Consider the following 27,414-nt stretch of genomic DNA (forward strand, 5'->3'; position numbering starts at 1 on the left):
TAAAGAAAAAGTAATTTTATTTTAAAATAAATGCCAAAAATCAACTTTACAAAATAACTTTATCAATATGAATCATTTTAAAAAAGAAATATAAGACTTCATATACATGCATCAAATTGTACTCTCATTCACTGACATGAACACACCTCCACAAACTAACACAAGGGCAAATAAATAAATATATACAAATAGATATACATGGCCAAATAACAAGCTACAGATTCACCTGCCATTTCCAGAGACCAAAATCTTCTTATAAATACACTGGCAAATACAGCAAAATACCAATATAAAGGAACACATATATACATATATGCATAAATACCAGAACCCAAAGTGACATGTAGACATATACCACAGTGCTTATATACACATACATCATAAATAAGCATGTAGTCCAGAAAGAAAACAAATGGTGATCTACAAAACAGTCAAAAATATTATACCCTTTTCATTGCTGGTGAAAACTTAACAGTTCACAATAAAATTCAGTTTAATATAATGCTCATGTCTTAAATAATGGAAACAGAAAAAGACACTAGACTCTAAAGCCATTCCTACAGACACTCTCTCATAAAAATATAACAGCACAATGATGGGGACTCCTACCCTAACTAGAATAAAGGTAATTTGCTAAATGAGACCACTGAAAGTGATAAGAGAAACATTCTGTAAAATGAGCTAAATTCTTTTCACTTTAAAGGCCCTGCTAGAGATTTGCTGCTGCTCTACTTCACGACCTGGGGAGGCAAAACTAAAAAAGCTGTTGCTGGGTTCAGGTGCTGTGGGAGAAGCCACAAAAAATGGTCTGAACTGAAAATCTCCATCTCCACCACCCCGATTTTGAACTGGTGTACTGTCCAAAGGAAACTTGGAGTTGTTCCCTAGGAAAAAAATAAGGGGAAAACTTAAGCATCCATTTGCTTACAGATCTTTAGGTACAAAAAGACAAAATTCATTTAATAAATATTTTAACAGAATCAATTCCTATGAGACAGTAAAATATAAACTTAATATTGGATAGAGAAAAGGGTTATGATGGCTCCTACTCCCTCCCCCAACCACAGTATATACTATACCTTCTGCTGTGATGCACTTTCCAGTAGCTATGAACTCATCACCAAAAGTAATTTTACAGTGAAATGTTTTTTAGTATAGCCAGAATTTACAATTCATAATTTCATTCATTATCTATGTAATCTACTTCAAAGGAATATTGTGTGTGTGTGTGTGTGTGTGTGTGTGTGTGTGTGTGTACGCGTAATAAAGCCTTTTGTCCCAGGTTCTTTAAGAATAATTTTATTTATTTACTTATTTTATTTTTGAGAGAGAGAGAGAGTGCACCTAGCGGGGTGCGGCGGGGGGGTACATACAGAGGGAGAGAGAGAATCTTCAGCATGCTCATCTGGTGAGGAGCCCAATGCAGGGCTCAATCTCACAACCATGAGATCATGACCTGACCCAAAATCAAGAGTCCGACGCTTAACTGACTGAGCCACCAGGAGCCTCCAGAATAAAATTTTTTTAAAATACTGCCATAAACAGAAAATATATATCAACTATGAAAAACTGGCACATACTCGCAGTCCAAGATTAGAATAACATTAAAAAAAAAAAATCAGACAATAGATCTGATTAAATAAACATTTAACAACTTCCACCGTACCATTCTTTGGCTTCTACAAGTTTTAAATGGAGTATGTAACTAAAAGAGAATGCGGACTATAAACATGCTTCAAGCTAACAGCTGTAACAAGAGATAAAAGTAAAAAGGTTAAGGGGCACCTGGGTGGCTCAGTCAGTGAAGCGTCCAACTTCGGCTCAGGTCATGATCTCACGGCTTGTGATTTCAAGCCCCGCATCGGGCTCTGTGCTGACAGCTCAGAGCCTGGAGCCTGCTCCAGACTCTGTGTGTCCCTCTCTCTGCCCGTCCCCTGCTTGCACTCTGTCTCTCACTCTCTCTTTCTCTCAAAAATAAATTAAAAAAAAAAAAAAGTTAAAAAAAAAGGTTAAGTGTGCATAAAAAGTGGAACAGGAAAGAACTGATGAATATAAAGAAATCAACATAAATGTGGATTGTAACAAGGAAAAAATATCTATAATGTTAATATACAATAACACTTTGACTAAATTATAATTATGATTAACTGAAATTTAAGCAAAAACTTGTTTTTGCTTCAATTCTTATATCTAATATTCTTCACCTTATTACTTCCTGCCTTTTCTAGGACATCTCTTCCCCTACTAAATGTTTTTCCTCAGGCTGTAATTCAAAAAACATGTATTTAGGAAATTAAGCACATGAAACTTCACTTTTTTACATTCCAAAACTAATTTATACTAATAGCATAGTAAAAATCACTTGGATTCTATTATATCAAGAATAGTATAAAGAGAACTCAGGAAGAGACAGGAGTTTCATTGCATCTGTCAAGGGACCTAACAAGCAGAAAAGAACTGGTATCTTCCTAGATTGTGCACTTCCAGAAAGCAGGAATCCTATCTGCATAATCCTTATATTCTCATTGCCTAGGATTATGTCTAGCAGACTAGTACATGAAGTATGTTTGATAAATACTTGATGAATGAATAAACAAAAGCAAACCAACAATAACTTAAGTACTGTGCAATCAGTATTGCCATGTGAAAGAAAATGAAACATGGACTTCTTGAGGATAGGAAATGGTTGAGTATGGGCTCTGAAGATAGTTCTGTAACTTGACTAATTTACTTAAACTTTCTGTGCCTCAGTTTTCTCATCTGTAAAATAAGGGTAATAACTACTTCACAAAGTTTTAAAAATAAAATGAATATATGTAATATTATAACAGTATCTAGTCCTTAGTAAGGAATCGAAAACTGGCAACTAGTATTACTGCAAGGAAACAGCTTTTCACTTAAAGTATCAATTTGCAAACTATTTTGAAGAGATTTACTGTTTACAATGAAGATGTAACTTAACCACAAGCAAATAAAAATAAATAAAAGCAAAGATGTACATGTTTAGACCTGGATAAGGAATCTGGAACCTATCACCACTCTAGGCCTTTGGAGTCTCCATTGACTTTCTAGAACTGTGCAGAACACAATGTGAAAGATTTAAAGAACAGTTATTGGATATTATATGTCCTTTCTTACCTAATGGAAAGCCAAAAACACCAGATTGTGCAATCATGGATGGTTCCAGCATACTTTCTTGGTTAGCAATAGTGATGTTTCGCAGCCTAAGGCTATCATACAGGCCTTGGAGCTTTTGATACTGACGATTTCGCTCCATAAGTTTCTCAGAGATGTCACTGAACTTTTTCTTATATTCTTCTAGCACTTTCTTCATGGAGGTGACTTCCCCCTTCATAGAGGTCAATTCTACATCCTTACTCTGTATTTGCTGAGTGTATATCTTCTCCATCTGTTTCAGATGGCCCTCAGCCTTGCTGAAATTGTATTCTTGATAGAGACGCTCCTGATGTACCTGCCCCGAGAGAAAAAGAGATTTTTAAGGTAATAAGTACAAAGTTATATATCATAAAACTTTACACAAAAAGATTTACACCAGGACATTACTAATTTAACATTTAGAACCAGATTAAGAAGCAAACAAGATGTACAATTGGATGGTTACTATAGAAAATAATACACCATGTCACTAAACACATAAGAAAAAACTCTGGAGGAATATTCTCAAACTGCTACCATTATACCAACAAAAGTATCTATCTAACCCTGAAAAGTGACATGTAGTCTTAGTATTTTTAAAAAATATGAATGTCATATTTCAAGTAATCCATAGTATGGAGAACAGATAAGACAGTCTCCAATTATCCCTGTCTCCTTGTACTTAGATTCTCTCCTACAATGTGGGCAGAAGCTGTGACAAGAATACAGGTAAAATGAAAGGATGCTGCTTGATATTACATAAGACTATAAAGTCGGCCTTAGCACACTCTCTTGCTGGCTTTGTAAAAGCAAGTAGCCATGTTGCAAAGGCCAAGGCAAGTAATTGAGTACAGCCTTTGAGCAACAGCCAGCACAATACTGAGGTCATAATGAATCTAAACATAAGACTGTACACAACCTTCACAAAAATTAACTCAAAATGGATCACAGAACTAATGTAAACACAAAACTATAAGATTCCTATAAGGTAACAGAGGAGAAAATCTAAATGATCTTGGGTTTAATGGTGACTTTTTAGATGCAACACAAAAAGGCACAATCTGTGAAAGAACTGATGAGCTAGATTTCATTAAAGTTGAAAATTTCTGCTCTGCAAAAGACAATGTCAAGAGAATGAAAAGACAAGCCATAGAATGAGAGAAAATATCTGGGGGCACCTAGGTGGCTTGGTCAGTTAAGCATCCAACTTCGGCTCAGGTCATGATCTCATGGTTTATAAGTTCGAGCCCCCTTCAGATCCTGTGTCCCTCTCTCTCTGTCCCCCCACGCTTTCTCTCTCAAAAAAAAAAGACATGATAAGTCTGTTATCCAAAACATACAAAGAACTCTTAGAACTCAACAATAAATAACCCAACTTAAAAAATCAGTCACAGGGGCAGGCACCTGGGTGGCTCAGTCAGTTGAGCAGCTGACTTAAGTTCATGTCATGATCTTGCAGTTTGTGAGTTCGAGCCCCGCATCAGGCTTTGTGCTGACAGCTCGGAGCCTGGAGCCTGTTTCTGATTCTTGTCTCCCTCTGCCCCTCCCCTGCTCACACTCTGTCTCTGTCTCAAAAATGCATAAACATTAAAAACTTAAAAAAAAAAAATCAGTCACAAACCTTAATAGACATTTCACCAAAGAAAATAAACAAATGTGAAGTAAGCATATGAAAAGATATCCCGACAAAGCTGTAATCATCAAGACAGTATGGTACTGGCACAAGAACAGACACTCAGATCAATGGAACAGAACAGAGAACCCAGAAATGGACCCACAAACATATGGCCAACTCATCTTTGACAAAGCAGGAAACAATATCCAATGGAATAAAGTCTTTTCAGCAAGTGGTGCTGGGAAACCTGGACAGCGACATGCAGAAGAATGAACCTGGATGGACCACTTTCTTACACCATACACAAAAATAAACTCAAAATGGATGAAAGACCTCAATGTAACACAGGAAGCCATCAAAATCCTTGAGGAGAAAGCAGACACAAACCTCTTTGATCTTGGCCGCAGCAACTTCTTACTCAACACGTCTCCAGAAGCAAGGGAAACAAAAGCAAAAATGAACTACTGGGACCTCATCAAAATAAAAAGCTTCTACACAGTGAAGGAAACAATCAGCAAAACTAAATGACAACCGACAGAATGGGAGAAGCTTTTTGCAAATGACATATCAAATAAAGGGTTAATATCCAAAATCTATAAAGAACTGATCAAACTCAACACTCAAAAATCAAATAATCCAGTGAAGAAATAGGCAAAAGACATGAATAGACACTTCTCCAAGGAAAATATCCAGATGGCCAACCGACACATGAAAAAATGCTCAGCATCACTCATCATCAGGGAAATACAAATCAAAACCACAATGAGATACCACCTTACACCTGTCAGAATGGCTAACATGAACAACTCAGGCAACAACAGATGTTGGCGAGGATGTGGAGAAAGAGGATCTCTTTTGCATTGTTGGTGGCAATGCAAGCTGGTGCAGCCACTCTGGAAAACAGTATGGAGGTACCTCAAAAAACTAAAGGTAGAAATACCTACGACCCAGCAATTGCACTACTAGGCATGTATCCAAGGGATACAGGTGTGCTCTTTCAAAGGGACACATGCACCCCCATGTTTATAGCAGCACTATCAACAATAGCCAAAGTATGGAAAGAGCCCAAATGTCCATCGATGGATGAATAAATAAAGAAGATGTGGTATACATATATATACAATGGAGTATTACTCAGCAATCAAAAAGAATGAAATCTTACCATTTGCAACTACGTGAATGGAACTGGAGGGTATTATGCTAAGTGAAATTAGTCAGGCAGAGAAATACAAATATATGACTTCACTCATATGAGGACGCTAAGACACAACAGATTAACAGAAGGAAAGGGAAACAAAAATAATATAGAAACAGGGAGGGGGACAAAGCAGAAGAGACTCAAATATGGAGAACAAACTGAGGGTTACTGGAGGGGTTGTAGGAGGGGGGATGGGCTAAATGGGTAACGGGCATTAAGGAATCTGCTCCTGAAATCATTGTTGCACTATATGCTAACTAATTTGGATGTAAATTTTTAAAAATAAAATTAAAAAAAAGAAAAGATATCCCATATCATGTCATCAGGTAAATGCAAATTAAAACAAGATACTACTACACACCTATTAGAATGGCCCAAATCCAGAACACTGATAACTAGCAAGGATGTGGAGCAAAAGGAACTCTCCTTCATTGATGATAGGAATGCAAAGTTTGGAAGACAGATTTCTTGTAAGACAGATTCCTTATAAAACAGCAGTTTCTTATAAAACCAAACATAGTCTTACTATACAATCCAGAAATCATGCTCTTTGGTATTTATCCAAAGGAACTGAAAACATGTCTTGCACACAAATGTTTATAGCAGCTTTATTCATTATTACCAACACTTGTAAGCAACCAAATTGTCCTTCAGAGGTGAATGGATAAATAAACTGTGTAAAATCTAACAACAGAATAGTATTAACATTAAAAGGATATGAACTATCAAGACATGAAAAAAGAGGAAATTTAAATGAGTATTACTAAGTCAAAGAAGCCAATGGAGTGCCTGGGTGGCTCAGTGGGTTAAGCGTCAGACTTCAGCTCAGGTCATGATCTCACAGTCTGTGAGTTCGAGCCCTGCGTTGGGCTCTGTGCCAACAGCTCAGAGCCCGGAGCCTGCTTCAGCTTCTGTGTCTGCCTCTCCCCCCTCACACTCTGCCTCTGTCGATCTATGAAAAATGAATAAACCTTAAAAAAATTAAAAAAAAAGAAGCCAATGAAAAAGACTACAAACTGTAGGATTCCAACTGTGTGACAGTCTGAAAAAGGCAAAACTATGGAAATAGTAAAAAGATCAGTGGTTGCCAGGGGTTAGGGGAAAGGAGGGATAAAGATGGTGCACAGATTTTTAGAGCAGTGAAACTACTGTGGATGATATTATCATGGTGCATATAAGTCATTATACATTTGTCCAAATTCACAGCATATATATACCACAGAGAGAACCCTAATGTAAACTATGGACTTGTATGACAGTGACATGTCAATGTAGGTCCACCATTTAAAACATGTGTACCATCGCGGTGGCAGATGTTGATAATGGAGGACTATACATGTATCGAAGACAACAAATATACGGGAAATCTCTCCATCTTCCTCTTAATTGTGCTATAAACCTAACACTGCTTTAAAAATAAAGTCCCTTCGGGGCATCTGGGTGACTCAGTCAGGTAAGCGCCCGACTTCAGCTCAGGTCATGATCTCATGGTCTGTGAGTTGGGGCCCCACGTCAGGCTCTGTGCTGACAGCTCAGAGCCTGGGGCCTGCTTCAGATTCTGTGTCTCCCTCTCTTTGCCCCTCCCCGACTCACACCTCTGTCTCTCTTTCTCTCAAAAGCAAATAAACATTAAAAAATTTAAAAAACAAAATAAAGAATAAAATCCTTTTAAAAAAAGTAACAAAAAATATGGCCCTCAGTTTCACATTCCACTAGGAAAGGAATGCTGCCAGCATGGGCTTGGAAGCAGATCTTTCCTCAGTTGGCCATACTGTAGCCCCTGTCAACACCTTGATTATAGTTTTGAGAATCTGAGCAGTCTATGCCTGAACTCTTGACCTACACAAACTGAGATAATAAACATGTTGTTCTAAGCCACTAAATTTGTTGATTAAGCCATTAAGTTTGTTACACATACACAACTACTATATACAGACACAAATTTTAGCTTATCTTTGGATTCACTATCCTTTATATATTGACAAGAATGAAATATGAGCACTCACCTCTAAATTTTTTTTTAATTTGCCCATTCAATATAGCGTGATGTAACTCCACCAAGTTTGGGTTACCAGTCCCTTCTATGTAGTCCCACAGCACTCTGTACTTTCCTTATAATGTACACATTACAAATATATTATAAATGTCTGGGGTTTTTTAATCTTTATCACCACTAAACCGTAGCCTTCTTGAAACTCATACATTTTGTTCATTACTGTATACTCAGTACCTAAGAAGGTGCATGAAATATAAATGTTTCCAGAAAATATTTGTTGAATAAATAGGAAAAAAAAAAATTTATTTCTGACTACCTTACTCATTCACTGCTTTCTACCATATTTGAAAAGATGAAAACAGTAACACATTCATGTTCAATCAGTACTATCCCCCAAATAGGAATCCACTTTAAGATATAGTGTCTATTCATTCAGTCAATAAATATTTACTGAGACTTAAGACCAGTAACTATGATGGTCACTCAGGACCCAGAGATAAAGTATCAAAACTTGACATAAAGAACTCTCCCAACTAGAAGACATGAACAAGTATGCAGATAATTATAATACCATATAAATAATACAATAAAAGTATACATAAGATACAGGAGCATATAAGAGGGATGCCTTACCCAGAAAAATATAATGAAAGGATTAACTTGTTGACAAGCAAAATCTTTAAAAAGCATTATAAATGTATATGCAAGATATACAATATACTCAAGGACACGATTAAAGTTCTCCACAGAAAAGTCTTTCTAAGAAGGTACCAGAAATCATGAGTTAAGGATGTGAACTTGGTATTAAGGATGCTCATCACAGTGGTTTTAATAAACTAGAAAAAAATTATGAGACATTTCTATTATATCAAAAAAAAGACTAATAAAAGATAAATAAAAAAAGAGATAATATCTTGCAATATCTGAGTTACGTACATATAAAGAATTCTTGGTAGTACCTGGGTGGCTCAGTCAGTTGGGCATCTGACTTCAGCTCAGGTCATGATCTCAGTTTGTGAGTTCAAGCCCCACGATGGGCTCTGAGACCGGAGCCTGCTTCAGATTCTGTGTCTCCCTCTCTCTGCTCCTCCCCCACTCATGCTATGTCTCTCTTTCAAAAATGCATAAACATTAAAAAAGAGAGAGAATTCTACAAATCAATAGGGAAAAAACCTACAGCAAGTGAAATAAGCAAACTAAAACAGGCAATTCATAAAAATACATGAAAACATACAAGAAAATGTTTTCAGCTAACCGTCATCTAAGAAGTGCATATTTAAACAAGATTTTACTCTACTCATTATCTAATTGGTGAGTAGAAATATGAACAATCAGGCACCCTCATACATTTAAGGGACACAAAAGGTCCTAACTGGAAGACAATTTTAAAATACTGCAATTTGGGGAGCACTTGGCTGGTTCAATCGGTAAAGCATGCAACTTTTTTTTTTTTTTTCAACGTTTATTTATTTTTGGGACAGAGAGAGACAGAGCATGAACGGGGGAGGGGCAGAGAGAGAGGGAGACACAGAATCGGAAACAGGCTCCAGGCTCTGAGCCATCAGCCCAGAGCCTGACGCGGGGCTCGAACTCACGGACCGCGCGATCGTGACCTGGCTGAAGTCGGACGCTTAACCGACTGCGCCACCCAGGCGCCCCAAAGCATGCAACTCTTGATCTCAGGGTTGTGAGTTTAAGCCTCAGGTTGAGCAGAGAGATTACTTAAAAATAAAATCTTTTAAAAGTTAAATTAATTAACTGCAATTTTTAAAACTTTGAAATATGTATTCATCCACTTTCAGGAATTTAATATTAACAAATAATTAAATACATGAATTTGATAAGAATGCTCATCACATTTTTTTATAACTTGGAAGTAATTTATGATACAACTATTAAAATTATGATTATAAAATAACTAATTTAAAAATACTAAAATATTCTAGTAATCATAATATATCGTCAGCTGTAAATGATATTATCCTACTTTGGGACAAAAAATATATATATGTAAAACATATTTATGTACAAAAAAAAGTCCAGTAATACACAAAAATATCAACAATGATCTCCAAGTTATGGAATTATGGGTGATTTTTTTATTTTCTTCCCATAGGATTTCCAAAAGTAAACATATGACCTTTTCAAATTTTTTTTTTATTGTTTATTTATTTTTGGGAGAGAGACAGAGACAGAGCGTGAGCAGGGGTGGGGCAGAGAGAAAGGGAGACACAGAAACCCAAGCAGGCTCCAGGCTCCGAGCAGTCAGCACAGAGCTGACGTGAGACTCAAACCAACAAACCACAAAATCATGACCTGTGCCAAAGCTGGATGCTTAACCAACTGAGCCACTCAGGGACCCCTAAACATATTACTTTTGAAAAAAAAAATTATTAAAAAGAAAGTTTTCTATATATTCACAAAAAATAAATACAAACACAGTGAAGGAAAAACATTAGAAGCCTCCACATGCCTCCAATCATACTGTCCAGAAAAACTAGCCTAAGCACTAACCTGATACGTCCAGAAGGCCAGTGCACGGGAGCTAATGTCCAACACAATCTCTGGTCGAAGTCCTGCCAATACCATGGCTTTATATTCCTCTGATGGACTGAGTTCTGTGCGGACAATGTCTAGCTTTCCAGAAAGGGTACTGTTGCAGGCAGGGCAGATAGCTGGTGAACGACTAAACTCACCACTGCCATGCTGATCACAGAAGATGTGAGAGCAGGCAGTGACCCACGCATAACCAGAGAGTTTGAGACGACACTTGCGATAATTACAAAGCAGCATGTCTTCACACAAAGACATAATAGAAAGTGAGGTCTCCAGATGCTGAAAAGAATCCTAATAAGGGGTAAATAAAAAGGCCAAATAAGTCAACTTTTAGTGAAAATGAAATAAATAGTAAATAAACAGACCATGTTTTCATTTAATTACAATAAAATAATGTATTTTACTGTTTTTGTAATTATTATCAATGTTACATTGATTTCACTCAATATTAACTGTGTTCTTTTGTGTAAACTGCTAGAAAGTCCATGAAAAAAAATTTTAAAGAAACAAATTAAAGACACTAGTGGTCCAAATCTTACTAAAGCCAAAAATAGTATGTACGTAGAAAATAAAGTTCAGGAACATTTTGCAAAGTACAAACAAAAGTTAATTACGCCCTTCGCCATTCCTCAATACCTAAATAAAAAAGCCAAATTTATTACTGTCCATAGTTTGCTAGCATATTTTAGTATCACTTCTCACACTTGGCAGACTTAAGTCCAGGCACTGATTTCAACCATTCTTTAGTGCAAAGTGTCTTTTAAGTTACATTTTTAGGTTTTCCATAATAAATGGACTTCTCAGATTCTTTACCTGCATTGCCTTAACTAAAAAGCCGGTAGTAATCTGCTAGTATTAAAATAATTTAATTCGTCCAAGCAAATGACTATTATGAAACCTGAACAACTGTATAAAAGCTGCTTTATCATCAAACAATTCCTTGCAAACAAATTGCAAGGATAGCATTTAATATTAATACAAATTGAATTGCTATTCAATTGCTATTGCTATTGAATGCTATCCTTGCAATTTTTTTTAAATGTAAAACTAAATAAATACTTTTAGGTTACTTTTCAATATAGCGTCCACTCTCACTGGAGTTTTACTAACCGAGACTGGACAGCAATATTGTGGATATATCAAAATCATATACTGTAAGAAATAATTGTGACATTTCAGTTATACACCAAGGAAAAATGTTCACATTTATCAACCGATAAATTCTGTCAAGAATGTTGCCTCAGTCACAGGGGTCGACGAGGACGCTCTGACACCTTTGTCCCCAAAGTACCCGCTGAGGTAGGCTCCAAAGGTAAATGGCACCTTGCAGCCAGAGTTATAAGGCTTATTTTACCTCCAGCAGGGTTAATAGGCATGGGGCGAGCAGAAAAGCTGGGACGTTTCGAACCAGAGCCTTCTCGGGCAAAGCGAGGGGAGCGGCTAATTCCCAATTTTCCCTGACTGGGGGAATAAAGCCAATTTAGCGAGCTGTCCAAGTTACTGAGGGCCAAGTTTTTGAGAATTAGACTCACAGAAACTTCACTCTGGAGTTGTTGGCCTGCTTCCTGCGGTCTACCGAGAAAATAATAATAATACAAATAAAATATCTAACCTGAGGCGCCCAGATAAAGCGCGGGAAAACACCGTTGCCGCCACAATTCCACAACTACTGTAGGGAGGGCTCGCCCTGCGGCTCTTACTACATCTGAGAGCGCATGCGCGGGGTTGCCCCGGAGCCTGCCGGGTACTGGGCACAGGGCTTCGTACCGCTCGGGATCCTGGGACCGGTCAGGCTGTGGCACCCAGACTTGGTTGGGTACGTATTCCCGGCGCAGGCGCATATCAGGCGCTATGAGGGTGCGAGTCTCACGTAGTGTGGTCTAGGTTTCCCGCTTGGGAGCCCAATGGATACAGCCATTGAGTTCCCTTCACTGCCCTCGACTGGCAGAAGAGTTAACATCCTAGCCCTCCTGGGTGTAACAGCAGAGGTCAGAGTCTCCCGAGGTAACAGCAGGCAAGGGGGCGAGAGGCAGTTGAGAAGCTAACAGAACCTCTGAGTACACAGGCGTGTTTGTCCTAGAAACACTTGGGGATGACAGGCTGGGCACCACATACTTCCTAAGTAGGAAAATGTCCCGGAAATGTGATGCCTGTAATTGGATAGCTATCACCTCCACATTCTAGTTCTGCCATTTTACTTTTCATCCATCTTGGTACAGGGATCTTTATAGCTTTCACATATCTTCTAGATACATTTAAAAATAGAACTTTTCTTTAGTTTATGATGTTACCAACATTTATTACAGGGCCTGAAATGAAGGGAGGATCAGGGGTCACAGCTTTTTTGAGGTGACCTGCCTGTGTGCTCTCCTGGACCTCCTTTTAATTGTTTAAATGTTTGTGCCTGTTTTACCCTAATGCTGTCACCTGCCAATTTCGTTTCTGTTCTGTGTAACCTGTGTGGTCTTCTGCTCAATCTATAGAAGCCTATTGGAATTCATATTAGAAACTAAGCTGAAGAGGGCTTGAGGGGTCCTCAGAATACAAGCCTTAATGCTGCCTTTTGCAGCCACCTGTCCACATAATGTGTAGTAACAGATAACTACACAATGGACACCAAAGCCCTGTAAACCCCTTTATGGGTTGTAAATCTCTATTACTAACCCTTTCTTCTTCAAACAAAACCTATCCTAATTACACAACTTTTGGCTAGTTTTCTGTCAACTTCCAACTTGTTCACAGTAATTAGAAAGGGTCCTCTTAGCCTTTGTATACATTTCCTAAAATGTCGTCTGAGAGTTTACAGTGGTAACTTAATTCTGGTGGTACAAACTGGATTCAAACAAAAGTGGGTGTTCATGTGTAAACCCCTAACATCTCTTTTGCATATCTGAGCAGTTTATGCATTTCCTGATTTTAATTATGCCAAATATACTACAAAAGTGTAGAATCTAAAGTTAGAAGCATTCAAATTCAACCAGTACCTAACTTTGTGATCTAACTTACCTTTGTACTGCAACATGATCTCTTCCTGCTTCTTCATCAAGAGCATTGATTCCCCAAACCTTAGGGTTTCAAAACTAAGTCAGTTTCAAAGTCAGTCTCAAATTTCCTCTAGAGTCAGTTTCACATTTCCAACCCACTTGGCTAAAAACCTGTAAGAATAATATACATATTATGTGGGTGTGTATGTATACTTTTTTTTGCCAACATTTTGCCGGATAGAATAAAAAGGGGCAGGGGGCTACAAAGACTTAGTATCCCAGTTATCTGGAACACCAGGAACTGAACTAACCTCCTTCTTAGTGGCATTGTGTCCTCTTGTTATGGCAAACCTTTCACTGCCTTCACTGGCTCTTTTCTGGAGTGCTCCTGGGGATGAGATTACTAAAATCAATCAGGGCTGAGATACAGAGACCCATCCACCAAACAGAACTTTTTAAAATACTGGTTTTTGGGGTACCTGGATGGCTCAGTTAAGCATCAGACTTCAGCTCAGGTCATCATCTCCCAGTTTGTGAGTTTGAGCCCCAGATCAGGCTCTCTGCTGACCTCTCAGAGCGTGGTGCCTGCTTTGGATTCTGTGTCTGCCTCTCCCCCACGCATACTCTGTCTCTCTCTCAAAAATAAACATTAATTTTTTTTTAAATATTGGTTTTTATTATTAAATATCAAGCATACAAAAAATGTGACGAATGACCATCATGCAGCTTTAATAAACTGAAATCTTTCTCACACTTGATTTTCTTTTAAATGAAGTAACATATTATAAATATAACTGAAGCCTCCCCATTTTCTTCTACCTCTCCAGAGGTAAACAAGCCAGATTTTGGTATTTATCATTCTCATACATGCTTTTATACTTTTAGTATATATGTATATATCAATCTTCTTTTGCATGTCCTTAAACTACTAAAATCTTATTTTGCGTGTCCTAAAACTACTTATCATAGTATGCATCACTTTGCTATTTTATTAACTGTTTTTGACATGTAGTCATGTTAATACACATACCTTGCATTAATTCATTTTAACAGCCAAATTCTAAAAATTTACCACAATGTATCCATTCTTCTAATGGACATTTCTTCCAGGTTTTTAAAATTAAAGACAATACTTCAATAAACTTCCTATACATGTCTTCTTGAATACACATGCCAAGAATTCCTATAGAACATAATACCCAGAGACTGGATTTGTGTATAATCAACTTCAAATAAATTTCACTACCACCAGCAAAGACGAGAGCACACTGCTTCAGACTTAGCAACATATGCAAGTGTCATTTTTCTGGTTTTGTTTTCATTTTTGCCCTTATGATGGCAGTAAAATGGCATCTCAATGTTTTAACATGCCAATTCTTTGATTATTAGTGAGATTAAGCATCTTTTCAGGTGACTGACTACTCAGAGATCCTCATCTGTGAATTATTCATATCCTTTGATCATTTCTATATTTCTATGGAGTCCTTTGTTGATTACATGGTATGTAAACCTAAGTTTTAATTTTACTGTATACAAATTTATCAATCTTTCCTTTTGGTGCTTAAGTCTATTCCAATGTCATCATATTCCTTGTTTTTCTATAGGTTTAAAGTTTTGCTTTTCAGGGGCGCCTGGGTGGCGCAGTCGGTTAAGCGTCCGACTTCAGCCAGGTCACGATCTCGCGGTCCGTGAGTTCGAGCCCCACGTCGGGCTCTGGGCTGATGGCTCAGAGCCTGGAGCCTGTTTCTGATTCTGTGTCTCCCTCTCTCTGTGCCCCTCCCCCGTTCATGCTCTGTCTCTCTCTGTCCCAAAAATAAAATAAAACGTTGAAAAAAAAAATTAAAAAAAAAAAAAAGTTTTGCTTTTCATTTATAGATGTTTGATCCATTCTTCCTAATATAAGGATCTGGATAAACTCTGTAATTTGTGCTTACGCATCATTTATACCATTTAATTACAGATTATCTTCACGTTTCAAAAATGATTTATCATAAAGTTTGATATTGATCTTGGGTAGATATTAAGTGTCTATCAGCTATACTGAGTACTTATATACCACATTGCTCTAAAAATTTCAAAATAGTAATTTCTCCTGTTATTATTGAATCTTAGAATGTTAGCATGATCTAAACTAATTTGATACTTATATTCATTTTAATGGAAGAATCTTAATCTAAAAATTAGATTTCATATTATAGTGACATACCATTTCTATAATTCTAGTATGAGTATTAAATCTCATTTCAAATCACAGGGATAAGTACTAGACTTCCAATACCTGAATTTGTATGTTATATCCCTTGCAAGTAAAATATATCCTCAGGGATATAAATATACTATGTAGGGCAAAAAATTCTTTAAAGTATAATTTAGCCAAAACAATTATAAGTATTTCAACATTAACGATAAAGCAGAAATAATGACTTTTTAACCATACCTGAGTGCTCTGTAAAACTTAAATCAATGATAAATGTCCAATTAAGGCTATAAATAAAATGCTCATAATAAAAGATATCCTATTAAATATCAGTAAGCTTTTGGGGCACCTGGGTGGCTCAGTCGGTTAAGCGTCCGACTTCAGCTCAGGTCATGATCTCACGGTCTGTGAGTTCAACCCCATGTTGGGCTCTGTGCTGATGGCTCAGAGCCTGGAGCCTGCTTCAGATTCTGTGTCTCCCTCTCTCTCTGCCCCTCCCCTGCTCATGCTCTGTCTCCCTCTGTCTCAAAAATAAATAAAAACATTTAAAAAAAAAAGACTTCAATCGACTTCAGCTCAGGTCATAATCTCATGGTTCATGAGTCCAAGCCCTGCACTGGACTCTACTGTCAGCACAGAGCCCACTTTGGACCTTCTGTCCCCCCTCTCTGCCCCTTTGCTGCTGGTTCTCTCTCAGAAAAATAAATAAACATACATACATACATAAATGTAGGCTTTTATATAATTATTCCTCAAACCCAGGTTGTTTTGGCAGCCATTCTTCATTGACCCTTAAAGGATCAAGCATCATAATCAAAGTAATCTCTACACCCAGCTTGGGTCTTGAACTCACAACACTAAGATCAAGAGCAGCATGCTCTACCAATAAGCCAGCCAGGCACCCCAAGTATTAAGACTTTTAGGTAGACTCACTGGTACCCAGATGTACCTATATATACAATGTACCTATATATACATTTTTCATCAGAGTCAAAATTTAAGTTCCAATTATTACATGTAAATAAATGTCTTGCCAAAATGCCATTAAAAAGGGTGCCATTTTCCAGGAACTTAAAAAAATATCTAATGGAGGTTTCACTTCACATATTTTTGAGTATTCTAGGCCAGGCATTACAGATAAGGAAGTTTTCCTGCTTTCATGGAGTTTACAATCTAGCAAAGAATCTAAGAATGATGAAAGAAAATATTTTACTCTTCCTGCCTCTTACATTTTTGCAAGGTTTTTTTAACTAATTTTCTTGCATTTCTTTTAAAAAAAATTTTGTTAATGTGTATTTTTGAGAGAGATAGAGCATGAGTGGGGGAGGGGCAGAGCGAGGGAGACACATAATCCGAAGCAGGTCTCAGGTTCTGAGCTGTTGGCACAGAGCCCAATGCAGGTCTCGAACTCACGGACCTCGAGCTCATGACCTGAGCTGAAATCGGATGCTTAACCAACTGAGCCACCAGACACCCTGCAAGTTGATTCTATAAACCCTTTCTGAGGAGAAAAGTCTGTTTCCATCTTTAATTTCCATCTACTTTCATGCTGTGAAGAAAAATACATTTTTTAAAAATGTTTATTTATTCTTTGAGAGAGAGCACAAGCAGGGGAGGAGCAGAGAAAGACACACAGAATCCAAAGCAGGCTCCAGCCTCTGAGCTATCAGCACAGAGCCCAATGCAGGGCTCAAAACCCGTGAGATCATGACCTGAGGTGAAGTCGGACGCTTAACCGACTGAGCCACCCAGGCACCCCGAAAAATACATTTTTAATACTAACCTAAAATGTGTAAGCAACCACTCGGTAGAAAATTGATCAGTAGAAACTCATCAGTACAAAATGATTACACAACTTAAAATGTAAACATGAATGACTTCAGAGTTATTGTTTCAGAAACTCTCAATTTACTAAACCACTTTCTTTCATAGCCCTAGGTCAGTGCTATTCAAATACTATTGCAGTCAAAGGATTGTCAATAAACTTATACATCCTTATATTTTAATGTTAGTTTTGTTTTATTTTTTCAATCACAGGTACATTGTCTTAACCTAGAATCACCATCTGCTTTGTAATTGTTTGACTCCGCAAAAATCAGAAGACACTAACGGACGGCCAACCCATCCCCATGGTGCCCTGAGTGAAAACAAGTCAGCTTGGATATATGATGGACTAAAATCTCACTACCTAAGCTCTAAGCAGTGAGAGGAACAGCCATCAAAATTTATCTCCAACCATTTTAATAAATGTTTTAAGAATGTTTTAATGTTTAAGAATGTTTTAAGAAATATTTTAAGAAACATTTATAAAAATAAAGATACTAAGTCATTCTTTTTTTTTCAAGTCAGTCTTAATAGGAATCAATCACTACATCTAAATTTTTAAAAAGTCAATTAAGAGCTAAATGAACCATCAAGTATCATCTGCTCCAGCTAAAAGACAAAATGAGGAATAGGATGATAAATAACTCAGTGCCAAAACAAGATCAATCAACTAAAGAAATGTTATTGGAACAGTCACATAGAGATACACACTAGTCCTGATTATCATACTTATTACCATAATTCTAGAACTTTAAATTAGGTTTTATGTGCTGGAGATAAAGATGTCAGAAACCAGCAGGTAGAATAGTTTAAGATAAATATGCACATGGACTTTGATGATAAAACAGCTAATATCTAGGGGCACCTGGGTGCCTCAGTCGGTTAAGTGCCCAGCTTCGGCTCAGGTCATGATCTCATGGTTCATGGTTTGGAGCCCCACATCGGGCTCTATGCTGACAACTCAGAGCCTAGAGCCTGCTTCAGATTATGTGTCTCCTTCCTTCTCTGCCCCTCCCCCACTTGCACTGTCTCTATCTGAATAATAAACATCAATAAAAAAAAAACAGGTAATATCTATTGAACAATCACTATATGCTTAAGCAGTGTTCTAAGCCCACAAATTTATTATCTAATCTTCAAAGTGACGTACTATTCTTTTGAATCTGGCACTATTATTCTCATAAGATATTAAGACACTGAGATGTTAAGAAACTTGCCAAGGTTACATAGCTGTTAAGTGACAAAGGATTGGTTTGAACTCAGTTTCACTCCAGAATCTATGCATAATATACTATGCTACCTCAACATCTTTGACCTTTTAAAAAATTAAATCTGTAGCAACTTAGCAGCTGGCCACGAATCCACAAAGTTGAATTTTCAAAGATTCATATGTATGTCAAAGCTTCTCAGCTTCAACATAAGCCTTACCACAAAAGAAAAATGTTGTCATCATCTGTTGTATATCCAGGACTTACAACACCCAAGGATTCCAAGCTGGGAAAGAAGTCAGACTCAGATCTAGTTTTGGTCTCCTGAAACGTCATTGCTGCAAAAAGACATAGCCAAAAAAGACATAGTACTTTGGATTATTTGCATTTCCTGTATTTCTCCCTCAGATGTACGCCATTCTCTGCTGAAGCATGCAGGCACAGATAAAAAGAATAGAAGCCTGTTCTGTGTAGGTTCAATTAATACAATACATGAATATAATAAAGTCAGAAAACACAGGGTAACAGGATCACCCTTAGAATCCAATTCTAGAAACAATAATCCCTAGTATTGAGTATATCCTTTCATAAAATTTCTGAAGTAAACATAAGTATATGAAAATATTTAAGCATAAAAGGGATTAGGCACACTGCTCTATAATTTGTTTTTAACTCAATGTATCTTGAATATCCTTCCATTTCAAAAAAGGTAAACCTGTATCAGAACTTTTAAGTGACTACATAGTGTTGCATTTTATGATCCTGACAAAATTGACTGAACCAACTCTGAAATCCTTTTAATCTTATATATAAATTAATAAAATAGTGATTAGTTAAAAACCGCAAAGTAAAGTGGGTGATAGAATTATACCAGTTATCAGTGCTTTTTCTGTAGTGTTTGAATGTTTACACTGAGGAAGATTCTTGACCCTGGTTCTATCTATGTCAAGAAGATATCACAAAAGGTCAAAGCACACAACAAAGTGTTGTAGTATCAGATCTGTAATTCAAAGATTTAAGATTTACCTGGGACTGGGGGGCTAGATCCCAGTAAGAATTCCAAGAAGCAGAATTCAACTCCAGGGTTTTGCCCTAGCTTTAGTCTGCTCAGAGCATGTGTTTAATCAGGGTGATCAGCTGAAACACGGACTTAACATGCATTTCATCATGGCAAACTATAGGTGACTGATGAAGGGCAAACCACCACAGGCTCCCCGTCTCTAAACTAGGAGGACACTCTTAAGGTTAGAACTAAGGCTTTTTCAAACTACCAAATTCCAGCCACTAAGGACACTGAGCCCCAAAACTTACTAGATGATTAGAAATCCAAATCAAGTAAAAAGACTTTTCTTTTACATTTACCTCTGATATCAAATCCATCCGCTTCTATCTAGAAATTAGTTGAACCACACGATCTACCAACTACCTGCATATCATCTTTCCAAATGCATCATCTCTGAAAAATAAAGAGTAAATAATAAAGGTTATGATTACAGGACTTGAATGCATACCAGCCTACTCCCAAGCCACATCTCTATAGCCTCAAGGAAAATTAACCTCAAGGAAAACCATTCTTTGTATCAATCGCCAACCAGTAATATAAATTGACCCATCTATTTGGAGAATGAATGGCATGAAGTGCCCAAATGCCCAAACTCAGTATCACATTAGGACAGGACTTCTTACACAAGCTCAGATTCTTGTATAAATTTAAAAGTTTGGGTAAAACTGTACAATAAGTTTAACCAAACTCCAAAAGTTACATGTCCAGAGTCTCACAATAAGAGAACAGTATGGAAAAGGAAGGAGCCATGTGCTGGCTGCAACCAGAGCTTTGCAGTTATGGGAACAAATTCAGTGAGATGGGGCATAAATGACATGGGTTACTGCCAACCTTTCCAAGTCCATAGGGTGTTCAACTACAGAAAATACTTGTAACCAGTCATTAGATTCACAAAATCCTTTAAAAAAAAAAAAAGAAAGAAAGAAAGAAAGAAAGAAAGAAAGAAAGAAAGAAAGAAAAAATAAGGAAACGAGGGGCGCCTGGGTGGCGCAGTCGGTTAAGCGTCCGACTTCAGCCAGGTCACGATCTCGCGGTCTGTGAGTTCGAGCCCTGCGTCAGGCTCTGGGCTGATGGCTCGGAGCCTGGAGCCTGTTTCCGATTCTGTGTCTCCCTCTCTCTCTGCCCCTCCCCCGTTCATGCTCTGTCTCTCTCTGTCCCAAAAATAAATAAAAACGTTGGAAAAAAATAAATAAATAAGGAAAGGAAAAAAGGGCGCCTGAGTGGCTCAGTTAGTTAAGTATCTGACTTCGGTTCAGGTCATGATCTCACGGTTTGTGAGTTCAAGTCCCGTGTCAGGCTCTGTGCTGACAGCTCAGAGCCTAGAGCCTGCTTCAGATTCTGTGTCTCCCTCTTTCTCTGCCCTTCCCCTGCTCATGCTCTGTCTGTCTGTCTGTCTCTCTCTCTCTCTCTCTCAAAAATGAACAAATTTTTTTTAATAAAAAGAAAAAAGAAGGAAAGAGCCAGGAACTCATAAAATAAATAAGGTAATCTTGGGCCCATGGCTTACTCAGTCAATAGAACATGGAACTTGATCTCAAGGTTTGAGTTCAAGCCCCATATTGGGCATGGAGCATACTTAAAAAAAGAGAGAGAGAGAAGGTAATCCAAAATAGTTAACTTTTTTCTCAAAGCATGTTTCAATTTCATGAGACAATACTGATTGTATTTAACGTTTACTTTTGGTAAAAATTTATCACAACAAACTAAAGAAAACTTTCCTGACATAGCAAAATTGAATTAGCATCATTTAGAACCCAAGGCAGCCACAAGATGGCAATATAAGAAAGCATAATTTCCTCTTCCAAGGCTTCAGTGTAATCTAACTTTCAGGTGAAAGCCTAGACACAAAGCTCATCACTGCAGGCAATCTTCAGACTATTCCCTATTATTAACTAGAAAGTTTCTTGTATTATATTTAATGATAATCTAAAACTTACTAAAACTATTATATTTTTATCATGTTCCTTTTCATACAGCAATGTGAAGATTTTAAAATCCATAACCTCAGATACAATCTAGTTAGAAATACAAGACTGATGCAGATTAATGTCCATGGGAAGTACCAAAAAGTGGTATAGCAAGGATTGTTAAAAATAAGAATCATTGGTCAGGATGCCTGGGTGGCTCAGTCGATTGAACGTCTGGCTTCAGCTCAGGTCATGATCTTGCAGTCTGTGAGTTTGAGCCCTGCATCGGGCTCTGTGTTGATAGCACAGAGCCTGGAGTCTACTTTGGATTCTGTGTCTCCCTCTCTCTCTGCCCCTCCCCCACTCATGCTCTGTCTCTCTCTGGGTCAAAAATAAACATTTTAAAAAGTTAAAATAAATAAGAATCATTGGTCATAGTAGTCTTCATGAAGAAAAAAGTTATGTATCTTGAATGAGCCTTAAAATAATACCATATTGTATATTTGGAAGTTGCTAAGAAAGATCTTAAAAGTTATCATAGGGTGCCTGGGTGCCTCAGTTAATTAAGTGGCCAACTCTTGATTTGAGCTCAGGTCATGATCAGTTTGTTGAGTTCGAGCCTAGCATTGGGCTCTGCATTGACAGCACAGAGCCTTGCTTGTGAGTCTCCATCTCTCTGCCCCTCCCCCACTCACACTCTCTCTGCCTCTCTCAAAATAGATAAACTGAAAAAAAATTTAAGTCAAGGGGCGCCTGGGTGGCTTAGTTGGTTAAGCACCTGACTTCAGCTCAGGTCATGATACCAAGGTTGGTGAGCTCAAGCCCCACATCAGGGCTCTGTGCTGACAGACAGCTCAGAGCTTGGAGCCTGCTTCAGATTCTATGTCTCCCTCTCTCTCTCTGACCCTCCCCACGCTCATGTTCTGTCTCTCTCTCTCTCTCTCTGTCTCCCAAAAATAAAATAACATTAAAAAAAATTAAATAATTCTCATCACAAGAAAAAAAAATTGCACTACCCAACAGGTAACACCACATACAGCTGTTAAATTTTAAATTAAATTCCTCAGTCACATTTTAATTGCTCAATAACCACGTGTGGCTAATGGTTACCATGCAGAATACAAATATAGAACACTTCCATCACAGAAAATTCTGTTGGATAGCAGTGCCTTAAAGGATGGGTATGACTAAAATAAGCTGACGGAAAGGGAAGTAGTATCTAACATTCTTAAAAATTCCTATTATCTGGGGTCACCTGGGTGGCTCAGTAGGTTAAGCATCCAACTCTTGATTTCAGCTCAGGTCTTGATCTGATGGTCCCTGGGTTCAAGACCCATGTGAGGTTCCACACTGATAGTGCGAAGCATGCTTGGCATTCTCACTCTCTACCTACCCATCCCCTTCCCCTCTTGTGCATACACGGGTACACTCTCTCTCTCTCTCAAAATATTTTTTAATGTTTATTCATTTATTTTAAGAGAGAGAGAGTGAGAGAGCACGAGTGGGGGAGGGGCGGATCGTGAAAGGAGAGAGAAAATCCCAAGCAAGCTCCCCAATGTCAGCACAGACCCCAACAATGGGCTCGATCCCAAGAACCATGAGCGCATGACCTGAGCCGAAATCAAGAGCCAGATGCTTAACCCAGGCACCCCACAAAATAAATAAGCTTAAAACAAATTACTATTCTGTCAGAAACTTTAAAAACCATTTCACTCAAACTTTATTATCCCATATTTATTGTTAAATTTGAGGCTTAGAGAAATTAAATTAACTAGCTATTAAGACCTAAGAATTAGGGACACCTGGGTGGCTGTCAGTTAAGCCTCCAGACATTTGATTTCAGCTCCAGTCATGATCTCAAGAGTTCTGAGATCAAGCCCCACATCAGGCTCTGCAAGATGATGTGGAGCCTGCTTGCGATTCTCTCTCTGACCCTCCCCCCCTAAAATAAGTACATAAACATTTTTTTTAAAGAGGATTTAAATTCAGTTCTGTCCACTTCACCATGCTTCTTCCTACAAGAAATAGGAAGCAGAGTTACAGAAGATGGTTGGTTTTAGCATATAATGAGAATGACATACTGGCTCAGTAGATCAGAAAGAAACTGAGGTGGTTTAAAGTACCTGAGAGATATAATCAAAGTGTTATTTTACTCCCATCTGACAGTTGAATAACACTTTAATTATTTAAGGCTGTTTTCAGATGAGCAGCATATTAGATTAACTAAGGGAACATAAGTAATAAGACATGAAGTGCAAGGTTTCTACAGTTCTACCAATGGCATTCTACCAATGAAGGCCATTTCATAATTACTAAGCATTTAGGGAACTCAAGTAAATATTTTATAAATACCCCATAAACTACCAATGACCCACTCATTTTGTCCCCTGTGACAAGTAAAAGCTTCTAAGTACTGGTATTCATGGCCAAAACATACATTTTATGTATGGGAACAGACGCTTCATGAAAACCTGATATAAACTACAAACTGATAATACCAAATCTGATTCTTCTAAGATGACAATTGCCTATTCAGTTCCATTCCAATTACTCAATGCCCACTGTGTGCCTAGCATTATGGGAATCAACAGTAATTTAAAGAACCTATCTTTCTGAGATAGAAAAGACACATAGACATGGGACACAGAGAACACTTTAAGGCATTATCTTAGTCAAAGTTCAAGTACTTGCTTTATGGTCCCATCAGCCTTTAACCATTCCTACCGAGAATGTCCAAATCCAAGCCTACTTGATTGATGTTACAGATGCTTTCACGGTGCCACTTCTGGGCTGGCACATAGGCTTTCGAAGACCCAGGCCTGCGTTCCTCCATGGATTCCATCTTCAAACTGAAGCAAAAGGAAAACACAAAATTCTGCATAGGAATTAAATGCTACACTGTCACTTGGCATAGTTCTCTTTTAGAGATAGCTCTATAAGGCACTACTATCAGAAAAGATTCCAAGTTTGTTTCTCACTCACTGTCAGCTATTTTAGCCCAAAATACCAATGGTTTTAACCTCAGTGCAAGCAGAATCCACTCAGAGCATATATAAAAGTGAGGAGCTCAGAAACACAGACGGGCCATGCAGCTCATACCAAAAGACAACTATTTCACCAGGGTCACAAATGAAATACTACCTGAGGGCTTTGGATCACAACAGCAGGAAAGAATAACTTGAAATCAGAATACAAGAGCCAGTAAAAGTCTACTCTGTTAACTTGATATTTTATCTATTTCATAATACTTTGCCTATCTCAGAATTTACAAAGCCCTTTCTATATATTGCCTCATTTTGCAAATATAGGTCATCTCCATCTTATAGGTCTGTAAGCATGGTTTGGAGACTAATGGCAGGCACCTTAGTGGTTAACATAATGGATCTTGAAGTCAGACAAAACTGGAGCTTGACTCCCCCACCTATTTGCAACTTTTCTAAGCCTTGGTTTCCCTTTCTGTAAAATGAGGACAAATACCACCCACCTCTTAGGACTGTTGTGAAGATTAAATGAGGTAAAATAAACATAAAATACTTTGCACAGTAGCTGACATGCAACTAAATTGTTTAACGTGTTGTTTCTATTATTAAGTGTCCAAGCTCAACCAGCTAATGAGTAGGAATGGGGATATTCTGCCTAAAAATTTCACTTTCACAGTATCTTGAAGCCCAGAAAGTCACTCCCTAATGGGAGTGACACATCCCTAATAAGTCCACTTTCAAATCCAAGATACTCCTAACTGGAAAACTAGAGGTTTCACAAGACATGATTTTAGCCTTTTATGACTTAAAAAAAAATAAAAAAGCTTTGGTGGAATTCCCAGAAGCCTTTGTTTTGCATATTTTCATCCCAAAAAAACATTTCTGTTTTCCCTAACTTAATGCTAAAATATGAGTTTACTCACTCAACACTGTTATTTCAGGAAGATATCCAGCATGCATTCTGCTAAGTAAACACTGGAAACATGCTCCTTCTGCCCATGTGGTTTCTCTGGTTCATGTTGCCATTCCTTCTCAACATTAAATGTGTTCACAGCAAAATAAACCATCCCTTAAACTGAAGTGGGCAAAGATCCATTCACATAAAAGCCATCAGCGTGGTTTTGCTTTTGATAAAAAATCCTTTATTGCTCAATCAGGACATTTATGGTGTTGGTTGGTTTCCAGTTATCACCGTGTACAAAATAAATATAAGTAACAGGAAGCGGTGCATGTTTAGAGTCCTTATAAACTATATCAAACCCAACTGAACTGTGGCATGTGACAACTGACTTATATACAGGGTTATTCATTTTGGGGTAAACAAGACTGTAAACTACCTAAATGTTCACCAATAAAGCTTAAATTATGGTATGCACATACATTAGATTACTGTGTAACCATCATAAAGAATATGGATGTTCTTTATTCATTTGGAAATCTCAAGTGGGAAAAGATACATGGTAGAGTATGTAAGAGGGGAGGGTAAAATACATATATTTGCCTATACTTACATAAAATATCTCAGAAAGTATACATAAGAAACTGTTAATGCTGTTACTGGGTAGAGAAATTAGGCGACGTAGGAGACTTCATGATACACGCTTTGATCCCTTTTTAATTTAACCATGTAACTATTACTTTCCAAAAAAATAACATTAATTTAACAATAAAGCATAAGAATTATAAGGATGTTGAGAAGTCTACAACATTCTATTACTAAATTCCATCCACTAGTTTATTTCTTTCACATCTTCTGCCTGGAAGAATAATGAACACATACATTGTATTCAAACTAATGTATATCAAGGAGGAAAAAAAAATGGGAATCCATTTACACTCAAAGTCACCAGGCAAGACTTTTTATAAGAAAAAATATATCCAAAATAAATTTACTTCTTACTTCTAGAAGGTATATAACATTTATTATAATGCCTGGCCTTCGTATATTTTGATTTTCAACAGCGGGGCCTCATAGTGGCCCACTGAGTTACCCAAGGTCACTGGAGGAGTAAACTGTAGTGCTAGAATTTGATTTGGGCTTGTCCCGAGCTAAGGCCCCTGATTTTTTCTTTAATAGTTCTTAGGCTTTTTAGGGCACCCTCACTACAGTGGCGACATTAAAATTGGGAGCTCCTCTGAAGGCTCACTAAAATCATCTAACTTCAGAGTTTGCTGCCTAGGCTCACTAAGAAAGCTATAATGAATGCTCTGAGCAAAGACCAGGGAAAAAACAACATTCGCTACAGCTCCCACAAACCCAGGGAGGGCCTGGGCTCTACAGACACGAGAGAAAATGTACTAGTCTGAACCTCTTCCCAAGGTCTACCCTCCGGCCAGGGAGATCTAAGTCAAAACAGCATCAGAATAACAACAATACCTGCCCCTCCAAGCAAAAGGAATCCAGGTATTTTCCAGGAACATGGGGACTCTGTACATGAAGCAGAGTCCGTTGTTTCTGGGTCACCAGGTCTCGGGGAAGGAAGGCAGACCCAGTGCTGCAGAGGCCCACGTGGAAATAAGCCAGGCAGAGCATTTCACTGCCTTCTCCCAATCTCCACACAGCCGAAATTAATCGCCTTGTGACTCACACACACTCTAATGTTTGCTTGAAAAAAAGGCCTGCCATCAGGATACAGGGCTCAAATGGAAAAGAAATTCAGAATAATCAGGGAGCAAAATTAAGTGCATACTCACCAGCCCACCACCAAATCGGAGAGACTAAGTGGAGA

The 27,414-nt window shown here is 37.8% G+C and overlaps 1 protein-coding gene and 2 non-coding genes across 8 annotated transcripts; all 3 read right to left on the reverse strand.

The window, feature by feature from the left end:
• Window positions 1-27,414, reverse strand: CCNB1IP1 (cyclin B1 interacting protein 1). 6 transcript variants are annotated; one of them, XM_047862731.1, is made up of 9 exons: window positions 27,380-27,414; window positions 24,429-24,553; window positions 20,097-20,190; window positions 18,955-19,072; window positions 13,817-13,893; window positions 13,528-13,676; window positions 10,480-10,812; window positions 3,139-3,472; window positions 1-884 (listed from the first exon to the last, which is right to left on the reverse strand). In XM_047862731.1, exons 7-9 carry the CDS (start codon window positions 10,774-10,776, stop codon window positions 682-684), a joined length of 834 nt encoding a protein of 277 aa, XP_047718687.1. In that variant the 5' UTR covers window positions 10,777-10,812; window positions 13,528-13,676; window positions 13,817-13,893; window positions 18,955-19,072; window positions 20,097-20,190; window positions 24,429-24,553; window positions 27,380-27,414; the 3' UTR covers window positions 1-681. The 6 variants fall into 6 exon arrangements, with proteins under 6 accessions (XP_047718687.1, XP_047718689.1, XP_047718691.1 ...); XM_047862733.1 differs by lacking the exon at window positions 27,380-27,414 and having other exon boundaries at window positions 24,454-24,536; XM_047862735.1 differs by lacking the exons at window positions 20,097-20,190; window positions 24,429-24,553; window positions 27,380-27,414 and having other exon boundaries at window positions 18,955-20,063.
• Window positions 17,777-17,923, reverse strand: LOC125169349 (small nucleolar RNA SNORA79). Its single transcript, XR_007153656.1, has one exon. It is a non-coding gene; the product is annotated as a small nucleolar RNA SNORA79 (small nucleolar RNA).
• On the reverse strand, window positions 19,835-19,911 carry LOC125169356 (small nucleolar RNA SNORD126). Its single transcript, XR_007153661.1, has one exon. It is a non-coding gene; the product is annotated as a small nucleolar RNA SNORD126 (small nucleolar RNA).

The sequence above is a fragment of the Prionailurus viverrinus genome, chromosome B3 (genome assembly GCF_022837055.1).
Source record: "Prionailurus viverrinus isolate Anna chromosome B3, UM_Priviv_1.0, whole genome shotgun sequence".
Taxonomy (NCBI): domain Eukaryota; kingdom Metazoa; phylum Chordata; class Mammalia; order Carnivora; family Felidae; genus Prionailurus; species Prionailurus viverrinus.